The following is an 11,204-nucleotide window of genomic DNA, read 5'->3' as shown; positions in this document are numbered from 1 at the left end:
TAATTACAATCATCATCCTAATATCAATAGCAAAGGCAACAAGTTGTTTCATGCGCCAGATTTTAGGTTTCGTATTATTACAGCACATACCTTTCATAAAACAGTGGGAGCATGACTACACGAATGCCCGGGACCCGCGGGACAGCCAGCACCCATGGCTTGAGGAACTGGTTTGGTTCTACATCTGCCTTCATGAAGACAAAATTCCTGGGTTTGTGTATTAGGTATGTGGATGTGCAGGTACTGGAATGCCTCAGAGCTTTCTGATGGCGTTTCCATCCACTGCCGTAGAGTAAAAATAAATTAGGGCTGTCAAACGATTAAAAATTTCAATCCAGTTAATCACAGCTTAAAAATTAATTATTCGTAATTAATCGCAATTCAAACCATCTATAAAATATGTCATATTTTTCCATAAATTATTGTTGGAATGGAAAGATAAGACACAAGAAGGATATATACATTCAATGTACTGTACATAAGTACTGTATTTGTTTATTATAACAATAAATCAACAAGATGGCATTAACATTCTGTTAAAGCGATCCATGGATAGAAAGACTTTTAGTCCTTAAAAGATAAATGTTATTACAAGTTATAGAAATTTTATATTAAAACCCCTCTTAATGTTTTCGTTTTAATAAAATTTGTAAAATTTTCAATCAAAAAATAAACTAGTAGCTCGCTGTTGTTGATGTCAATAATTACACAATGCTCATGGTGCTTAAACCCATAAAATCAGTCGCACCAAAGCGCCAGCAGAGGGAGACAAAAAACACAAGTAACAAGTGGACATGACACTGTGCTGTCATTTTAATCTGTTTGAGTGGGGCATGTGCGTTAATTGCGTCAAATATTTTAACGTGATTAATTTTAAAACATTAATTACCGCCCGTTAACGCAATAATTTTGACAGCCCTAAATGAAATATGATAATATGTTACTTATCGTAATATGTCACCCTCGGCCACTTCTTATAGAGTAAATACCTAAGTCGCACAAAAATGCCTTTAAAAGTAAGCCATTCCTAACATGTATAACATTACTACACTGCAAAAACACACCTCCTTAAAGCTAGTCAGTTTTAGGTGTCAATCTATTGGAAATAAATGAAATTATCTGCTAGCGCTTCAAGTGTATTTCTCTCAGATTTCTTGGAAGAAAAATAGCCAGCTGAAAATAATCTTGACAGTTTTATTTTAAGCAATACATTATTATACTTGATCCTAAAAAAAAAAAACTTGGAAGAAGGAAAGATTTTGAATAATATTTGTGGCTACAGAATATTATTGTTATTTCAATACAACAGGAATGTGCATATTTAAATTGATAAGTGCCAATAAGTTTTGATTATCTACTGTGACTGTAATTGAGCAGACAAATAAGGTAAATTAATTTGAAAAGTGATTGCTAATGTTATATGCTTTGTTGCACACTGTGAAAATGATTAACTCAAAAGAGCGAGATGTCATGTACCCATTCTGCAGCGCTTTATTTACATTTGCGGCACTCACGACATTTGCTTTACAGCAGCTAAACTGATACACGGCAGTACTATTTGGACGGGGTTGGAGCTCGCATCCCCGTGCTTGTTGTTTTGTGCCTGAGTTTTGTTAAGCCGAAAATAAAGGCGGCACTACAAAGTCATCTGACCGTTTGACCGTTACATACTGAATGCATTGGCCGGACAGGCCAGAGCGGCTGGCTCCATCGGAAGATGGCTACTTGTCGAATATCGGTCTCGAGTCGCGCCGATGTTTAGCCTTAGATACGAGTTTACCACCCGCCTTGGGTTTTATTTCCAAACAACCCGACTCTGTATCGTCACAAGCGCCGTAGTTTAGCTTAGTTTGTGTTTACAATAGCTTTAGCATTCCCGCTAGCAGCAGCCTCGTATTCGTTCCAAAAATCTTTTTTTTAAACCTGTCCTGTTCAGCTGTTTGACACAGAGAATGGAAGTCTAAGTGCCCCATGCGCAGCCCATCCCTCCTCCCGCCGCCCAGCAAAGGAGCCACCGTCCCCCCCCCGGGACCCAGGGTGGTCCCCTGGGCCACCCGCGTGCCCATCAACCAGCCTTCAGGGATGGCAGGAGGGGACGCATCACCAACCCCACGCCTACACCCACCCCCGCCCGCCCACCCGGGCCACGAGCCACAGCCACAGCCCCCCAACCGGCACGGCACGCCACGGGACCCCCAGCGGCCCACCAAGCCCCAGGCAAGGCAGGATCCCCCGCCGGTGCAGGCGACACCCCGCTGATACACCGGCGCCCAGCCAGCGACCCGCGACGGAGCGCAGGGCGGATGCCCAGCCAGAGAAGAGAGGGGAAGACGGAGGCAGGAGAACGCCCAGGAACTGCCACGGGGCGATGCAAGATCGGAGACCCGACCCCCCAACCCATTAGCCAGTGATCCGCGGCGAGCAGAGGGCGGATAGTGCCGGATACCCAGTTAGAGAAGAGAGGGGAAGGCGGAGGCAGGAGAACGCCGAGGAGCCGCTGTGGGGCGACGCGAGACCGGAGCCCCGACCTCCCCCCACTCCCGCGGCCGGCAGCCGAGGCAGAGGGGAGGCCACACCCCGGGAGCCACGCCATATAGAAAAAGTGTGGGACCCACCTACCACCCTATTACTGTGGCTGCCAGGTTCCCGACTGGCAGCCATCACCCAGCACCGTGATGGGGGTGTGAGGGGAGGGTAGTGCAATGTATGCATTAAAATAGGAGAGCTTGGCTTGGGGCAGTGGGACCGCAGCATGGAGTTTCTGTCCAGCCGCCCGTCCCACCGCCCTTTGCCGGAGCTCTCCTGTGGAGTATGATGTGTGTGGTGCATTTAAAAAAGGTGCAGGGATGGCGGGGCCTGTGGTGAGGAGGCAGCCGTGAGGCCCCCCCCTCCCAACAGGTCCCAACCATCCCACAACCTTGGTGTGTGGTGCATTAAAAACAGGGGGGAGTCGGGCTGGGACTGTAAAGCCCCGTCCCAACTCTCCCCGGAGAAATGTATGAGCATGTAAGTGCCAGGGTGAAAAATATTTACAGTGCCGAAGTGAGAAGTGCGTGAGTTAAGAGGCAGGCTCCCGCGGGCGTGGCCCCGTCCACCAGAACCACCGGCCCCAGGGCGGAAGAAGCGTCAGGGCCCCGATCAATCCCCGCCCCAGACCACCCACGGCGCCTCCGCGACCGCCCACCCCCCTCCCACCCACCCCGCACCCCGAGCAGGCGCCACACCAAGCGCCGGCGACCAGGGGGCGTCCACCCCACCGGCAAGGGACAGCAAGCCTCACCCTAGGCCCCGCGGGCCCCAAGAGGCCCCGCCAACGACCCCGCCGGCCGGGGGGCAGCCGCGGCCGCCGCGGCCCAGGGTGGCAGACAGGGCCGGAAACAGACCAAGGGGAGGGAAGCGCACCCCCCACAACCCACCCCCGGGCCAAGAGGGGCGCGCGGTATGGCACCAGAGGGCACCTCCCCGGCACCCGGTACAGGGAGACGCGGCTCCGGCCGGGCGGACCTGGGAGGGAACCATGGCTGCCGCATACACCCCCCGGCCCCCACCCCATCTCCACCCCACCCCGGCCGGCCGGGGAAGGGCCGCGGCCCCGGACCGGCACCCGCGCGGCCCCCCCACCCGCCCACGACACCAGCGCGCGCCCGACGGGACCCCCCGCACAGCCAGACGCAACCAGACAAGCCCCGGCCGAAAATCCCGGGGGCCAAGACCGGCGGCGGGACGGCCCAGGGCAGGACGGCAACAAACTCCACCTGTAAAGCTGATAGAAGAAGAGGTTTATCAAACACCATTAGATGTATGCCAAGGACCAGTGAAGTGTATTATTTACGCATAGTTCCTTAATTGTTCCAAGTCTGATAAGTAATATATAGGGTGTTCCAAAAAAAGTTGCATATGATCCCCAGTAGCTGGAAACCAAATTGTCTATGAGTATCCTTGTAAAATAAGCCCATTGACCGACTAAACTGTGAAGGAAGAAAAATTATTTATTACATGCTGTTGGGAGTGTATAAAACAGTTTGGATTTAAACATGTCCAGTTTCCAGCTGCAGAAGGATGCATACAACTTCCCTGGACACCCCGCATACATCCATTTATGTATACATTTTTATTATTTTTGTGGCATTCCTTCGCAGGTGAGAGAGAATCCTTAGTCTATGTTCATTATTCTTGCGACCGTTTCCCACTGTTGTTCGTATTTGTCCATTTTATTTGTCGTTCCAAAAATCTTTGTGATGCAGTTTTAAATGGCTGCTGGGTTAGTGGTGTTGAATGAGGACGCTTTCTTTCCGCCTCGTGGAACTTCTACGGTGCATGTTTCGCAGATGGCGAGAGCTCATTTTTTTAGTAACAGCGGCCATAATATACAACTGCTTCTTGTCGTGTAACTCCGCCCTCTCAGCCCCTCCTCCCTCAGGGGCTTCAGAGAGAGGAGGGGTTGATGAGGCGGCGTGCTGAATTCTTCGGTTGCGCACATTTGGAGGCTAAATAAAATATATAATTATCGGATTGCATTATCGGTTGAATTTTTTTACTATCTGGATTATCTGTGTGACGTCATAATTGCCATTATCGGCCGATAATTATTGGTGACCGATATTATCGTGTATCTTTAGTTGTGGTATTTCCAAATCATGTTTTTTCAGGGTTTTTAGTGAGTGATGCCACTCCAGCGCCATTGAAGTCATTGGTAAAAAAAAAATTGAAAACGGAAGTTGTAGGCAGACATAAGGAAGTAAAGTGGAAGTACCTCGGAAACTTGTCTATGGAATGTACATGCATGTTCAAAAATGTTCATGAAGCGTAGCATTTTCCCCCCAAAACCAATTTGCCACTAGATGGCGCCCAAGGCAACCCTCTAGCTCGCCTATGCTGAGGTGCCACTGGTTACATTTCATGAGAATAGGGATGTTCTAATAAAATCAGAGCCTAATCAAGGTTAGGTAACTGGAGGGGTTTAAAGGGCGGGTAATCTAATGAATGCTGCGTTGCTTCTTGGTCCTGCCTCAGGTCCTCTTGGTCTGTTTACATGTCTGTTCTGTAGCTAGTCTTTGAACAAGGTCTAAAGTGAGTCATATTTTGATGTCGGTATCTGCACGTGAACTCCCGTGTTTCATGTGAATTATGAATTTGGATTTAGTTGCGGCTTTAAGGGCTATCTTCAGTACTTTGCTCATCACAATAGATAAACATTTAAAGCGAATGTGTGGCTCTATATGTACGCAATATGTATGTGGAATATTCATGGTATATTCAGAGCATGTTTTTGTTAACAGGCTCCATGATTGGTTCGTCATTTTTGGCTGGCATACATGTACTTGTTAACATAAACACCACTGAGTCTGGTCTCCTACATCCTATTACTCACTGGGCAAGTGTCATCATACCACAGCAGCTAGTCAGATAAATAAATGGACTTCATTCCGCAGCCTACATTTCTTAAGACAAGTAGTCAGCTGGTCAGATGGCGCTAATGTGACTAAATAGGGTATATTGGGGCCTGCTGCAAAACGTTGAAGTAAAATGATTATTTTCTGTGAATTACGTTTTAAACCATTTTATAATCAGCAAATTGATGTAGTTTTTTTCTCCCTGTTGCTGATGAACATTAGGAATTGATAACTGTCATTGTTTGTTGGAAGTTAAACCTTCTTTTCTTTAGGGATGCAATGTTATACAAGTGTACTAATAACAATTTTACAAATGAAACTATTTGTAGCCATATTTGGGTGTCCTGAAATGTTTTCGTTTCCCTCGGGGAGGGGTCATAGCAAAAAAAGCACTGGGTTAGGAACTGTGTTAGGGTTAGGCCACTAAATGACATCTATAAAGATTCTTTCATGTTCATAACAGATGTAATTTCATGATTATGACAGTCTTAAAAAGTCATATAAAGCATTCAAATAAAGTGTTACCAAATTTTTCAATTGTAATTTTATCACATGACAAAAGAACTGCAGTAAAAGTAAAAATCCAGAGTAGCACAGGCAGGGATCTTTTATTCTGAAAAAACTCAAGAGACTTTCTGTTCAGATTCTTTTATTGTGAATTTAATACCAAAGTGGTACATTTTGTTTTTGGAGCAAATTGATGGTAAGACGAAACCTGTTTCCTCTGTTGTTTTAATAATTTCTGGATGCTACTGCAGAATTATACGTAGTTTTCAAAATAATAACTTGGAGACACAACCATTCTCTTCATAACAAAGAAGCTACCATGGCTACTGTGAGTTACAGCCAAATGCGTCATTGCGTCTTTTTGTTTTTTTCTCTTCCTCCGTGCTTTGGTTGTAAATCAATTTCATGATCCTACAATGCAAACTTGGTTCTTTGAATAATGTTAAAACATTTGCCAATATAATTATAGTTAGTCAGTTACAGTAAAATATAGTATATATATATATTTTTTAAAATATTTTATGCTTTTTGACTGTATGCTGTTTTGACGCTGCTGCAATACCTGAAATTTTAAATGGAGAGTAATATATAGCGCACTTATCTACATTGTTACAATGCCAAAAGCGCTTCACATTAGCACACGTTTACCCTGTTACCCGAACATTCACACACTAACGCTGCTGTAGCCATGTAAGGCACTGCCAACCCATTAGGGGCAAATTAGGGTTCAGTGCCTTGCCCAAGAGCACTTCGACAGTGGGCAGTCGTAGCCGGGACTCGACCAGCTGACCCTTCGGTCCCAGGACAATTCGAGCTACTAACTGCACCACGGCCGCCCGTTTTTACCTTATTTTATCTTGTTTTAGCATAACTTACTTTAGCTTATCTCAGTTTATTTTACAATTACAAAATCTGCCACGATTTGATTCAAGGTCCTACCAGTGATTTAATATAATACTATGTACGCATTTAACACAATCCAAAAGCAATTACAAATCCAAAGCAGTTTTGTTGTTTACAGTTTTATTGCAAGAGAGAAAGAGAAAGTAACATAGAACTAGTGCTGCAACGATTAATTGATTAACTTGAGCAATTCGATTCCAAAAAAAAGATTCGAATTAAATTTTGCTGCATTGAGCATTTGTTTATTAAAGTGGTGATGTAACGGTTTGTTTTGAAAGTTTTTCCATTGTTTATTGATTTGGGTGGATACACTGCCCTCTAGTGGCAAAAATGAATATGATATAACTCATTTCCCATGGCTGAATCCAGCTGCTCCCTGTTAAGACCAACATAAGCTAAGTTTTTGTTTGAGTTAAAACATTTTTTAATACATTCGTAATTTAGTTTATTTGTATATTCAGCCGTTTTTTGTGGGACTATGTGTTTGAACCATTTGTCAAGAGCATTGTAAAAAAAAAAAAAAAAAAAAAAAAAAAAGCAAAAAGCATTTTATAGTATTTAAGATAGTAGACTTTTGCTATGTAATTTAGCCAATTGTTCTTTTGTTTTACTTAGATCATTTTATTTTTTTATTGTTTGAGGCTCAGCTAAGGAATTTTAATTTTTTATGTTCCTTTTCTAATTACTTGATTAGTCGAACTAACTAGTTCATCGATTATTCGACTACTATAATAATTGATAGCTGCAGCTCCACATAGAACACTGATGTACATTTAAGACCTTCATTGTGACCAAATCAAATGTTTACAGCACAATTTAAATATGTGAATATTTTTACAATGTTTAAGTTGTTAACTCAGACTATTCCAAAATTTCACTCCATGTACAGACACACAAAAGCTTTTGCGAGTTGTTTTAATTTTAGGAAATGTGAACTCCCCGTAACCTCTTAATTTATATTTATTTCTTGAATGTTGTTGTTGTTGTTGTTTTTGTTGTTGTACATTTGCAGGTAACATATTGTTAAAAGCCTTATACAGAATTATAGATTCGTTATAATCGACAAGGTCTTGAAGTTTAAGCAATTTAGATTGAAGAGGTAGTTCATGGGTGTGATCCAGAAACCCGGTCTTACGAATGATGCGAACTGCTCGTTTCTGTACTAATAACTAATGGGTTTGTCGTATTATCATAGGTATTCCCTGACACTTCCACACAGTATGTGAAATACGGAATAATTAAAGTACAGTACAGGAGTGCATTATGATTGAGATATATTTTAACATTATCAGGTGACTTTCAGAATGGGAGATACTGATTATGAAAGTGGTTCCAATTTAATATCCGCGGCACTATTACTCAAATAGTGAAAATATTTCCAGATCGTCACCAACAGTAGCTAATTATTTTTTGGCCATTAACCTTATCCAAATTTAATGGCAATTAATTTTGGAAAGCAAGCAGTGGACTATAAGACACACTCCAGTACATTTTCTCATTTCTTATCAGACGAATTTACTTTTTTCGGATGCCATTTTAGCTTTCAAGACCTTATGCAATGTTTCCATGATGAGGTCCTTGTTGTTGATGACATTATAAGATGTCAGTTGCACCAGAGAGTCAAAATCTTTCTCTTTGTAGCTGAGATTTCCAGTGGTGAATGGGGAGTTGCTGCTGTGCACATCCACTTTTCCAGCTTTGATTTCTTTCGCGGTTTTGCGTTTGACACCTGGGAAGCCACAATACAAGATTATTGTTTGTAATATAATGTACAAAACCTATAAAGTATGCAATTAATTTCAATTCAATGCCAGTTGGCAAACAATCTGCCAGCCTAAAGTAGGTACTGAGACGCCCTGTGTATCCACTATCTTCAACAAAGGCTTAAAATGATGAAATAGCTTATAATCGTTCATGTTTGTCGAGGAAACATACCTGGTTGTTTGAAATGCTTGAATGAAATATTGACAAGCGGGAAGTGAATCACAATTGGTGCCTTGGGATTCTCCAGATCTTCAAAGATATAAATCTCCCTCGGGGCTTCTTCTTCCAGATGGGTAAAATCAACATTGGGGAAGGGGATGTCATGGTCTTTACAGTAAGCTGCTGTTCTCTTTATCTCCTGTTAACATGAATGTATGATAATACAAATGGAACATTGCAATTCCTTTCAAACAGTTCAACGAAAAAAGATGTTCAAGTTTACCTTGAAGATGTCTTTTGGATTCCAGGAATAATCAAGGACTATAATAATATCCACCTCTCTTTCTGGACGAAGGATGGGAACACAGCCAATATTTATGTGATGACCAGAATCAATGAGCTGTAGAATGGGGTCTCTAGGTGTCAGTAAGTTTGGAAATGCATCAATGTGAGTTCCTGGGAAGATAATTCAGTCAATGAATAATATCAATAACTTGATGCAATCCAACAAATAACAGTAACACAACATGTTTGTTAAAAGAGCTTTATCTTGGTCAGAGTGTACTGCAACTAACGCGGGACAATTGATCCAAGGGGCTATGAAGGTAAGTGTTCGCAATATATCAAACACGCCCAAGAGTTTAAATTTAATTTTGTAATCTGCAGTCAGGGTTTCATACAAAATAATAAATAACTCTGATGCCAATTGTTGCGAATTAGTGACATTCCAGATCAAAACAGCATCAATGTTTTTTTTATTTTATTTTGTTTTTAACATAGATTTCCACTGTCACTAATTTGCATCATACATAAAATTATATGCACTTTGTTATTGTGTTATTTGTATTTATGTATGTGTTGTTATTTTGCCATTTCAGAAATGCCAGTGCAATGGTAAACTTTTCTGACATTGTAACATTGACTGTCTACCTTTCCAGGCTTTGAAGTTGCGATTGAAACTGTAGTTTGAGTGGAGATGGAGACCATTCATGAAATTGTATACTTCTGAACGAATTGGGCGATTCCTCAAGAAATCACTGATGACTCCAGAGATGTGTGTTGATGGAGCTATGAGCTGTGTATCCAGAGTTTGAGGTTCATTATCAGCATCTGTCAAAAGAAGAAGAACAGAATCACTTCACTGAACTATTATGACTAGGATTGTTCCGATCATGTTTTTTTTGCTCCCGATCCGATCCCGATCGTTTTAGTTTGAGTATCTGCCGATCCCGATATTTCCCGATCCGATTGCTTTTTTTTTTGCTCCCGATTCAATTCCAATCATTCCCGATAATTTTTTCCGATCATATACATTTTGGCAATGCATTAAGAAAAAAATGAATAAAACTCGGACGAATATATAAATTCAACATACAGTACATAAGTACTGTATTTGTTTATTCTGACAATAAATCCTCAAGATGGCATTTACATTATTAACATTCTTTCTGTGAGAGGGATCCACGGATAGAAAGACTTGTGACTTTGTATATTGTGACTAAATATTGCCATCTAGTGTATTTGTTGAGCTTTCAGTAAATGATACTGTAGCCATGCCCAAATGCATGATGGGAAGTGGAACCATGACTGTGCGTAGTGCTACCAATTGATATATCTTCTCTGCGTTGGGAAATAAAATAAGGTGTTAAGAAAAAGATCAATTGCTACCTTGCTTCCCCACATTGCTTCCCATGATATTTCTAATCGTAGGGAGAGGGATTGTAAGGCTTAAGCCAATTAAAAAAAAGCCCCAAAGGCTGCCAAAATTCACTCTACTCAATTTACGCTGCCTTTTATCTCTCTATATAGGTAAAACGGCGCCATTACAGATTGAGCACGACAATGCGTGAGTGGGTCGTGCTGCGCATGCATTAATTGCGTTAAATATTTTAGCGTGATACATTTTAAAAATAATTAATTACCGCCGTTATCGGGATAAATTTGATAACCCTACCTTAAGCCTAAACTAAAGACTGGATGAGTGTAACATATTATGTTTGTAACGTTAAATACAATTAGAAAACAATTAAAAAAAAATATATATATATATATATTAAAAAAAGGCATGGCCGATATTTTTTTGCCGATTCTGATACTTTGAAAATGACGTGATCGGACCCGATCGATCAGGACATCTATAATTATGACTATTATTTTCATACTATTATCTACCGCAGTGGTTCATGAACTTTTTATAGCAATTACCAACTCAAAGAAAATTTGACTCTCTTTATTAGTACTACTCTTAGTTTAGATGATTTTTTTTCTTTTACCACAGACAATTGTTTTAGGTTGTTTTAATCACCTGATGAAGGCGGAAGTGTTCGCAACTATTACTCTTAGTTGTTCCAGAATATTTGAAAAGAAACATTCAAAGTTTAACTTTTGTAGTTTACCTCACTGTAAAAAATAAACTAGGACTCGAAAGAGCGAACTTCAAACTCTCTCCCAGTTTTTATTTGGCATCGATAAACCACA

At 41.5% G+C, this 11,204-nt stretch overlaps 1 protein-coding gene across 1 annotated transcript in view; it reads right to left on the bottom strand.

Annotated features, from left to right (window-relative positions):
* Positions 1–6,121: 6,121 nt before the first annotated feature.
* Positions 6,122–11,204, bottom strand: part of pla2g4f.1 (phospholipase A2, group IVF, tandem duplicate 1) — a 29,621-nt gene continuing 24,538 nt past the window's right edge. The window contains exons 22-25 of the mRNA XM_057849248.1: positions 9,657–9,836; positions 9,010–9,182; positions 8,739–8,925; positions 6,122–8,532 (exon numbers count right to left, since the gene is read on the bottom strand). Coding sequence (XP_057705231.1) covers positions 8,309–8,532; positions 8,739–8,925; positions 9,010–9,182; positions 9,657–9,836 — 764 coding nt within the window. The 3' untranslated portion in view covers positions 6,122–8,308. The remainder of the gene's footprint in view (positions 8,533–8,738; positions 8,926–9,009; positions 9,183–9,656; positions 9,837–11,204) is intronic.

The sequence above is a fragment of the Corythoichthys intestinalis genome, chromosome 10 (assembly GCF_030265065.1).
Source record: "Corythoichthys intestinalis isolate RoL2023-P3 chromosome 10, ASM3026506v1, whole genome shotgun sequence".
Taxonomy (NCBI): Eukaryota; Metazoa; Chordata; class Actinopteri; order Syngnathiformes; family Syngnathidae; genus Corythoichthys; species Corythoichthys intestinalis.
Note: the sequence above shows the minus strand (reverse complement) of the source record. Positions and strands in the feature narration are given on the sequence as shown.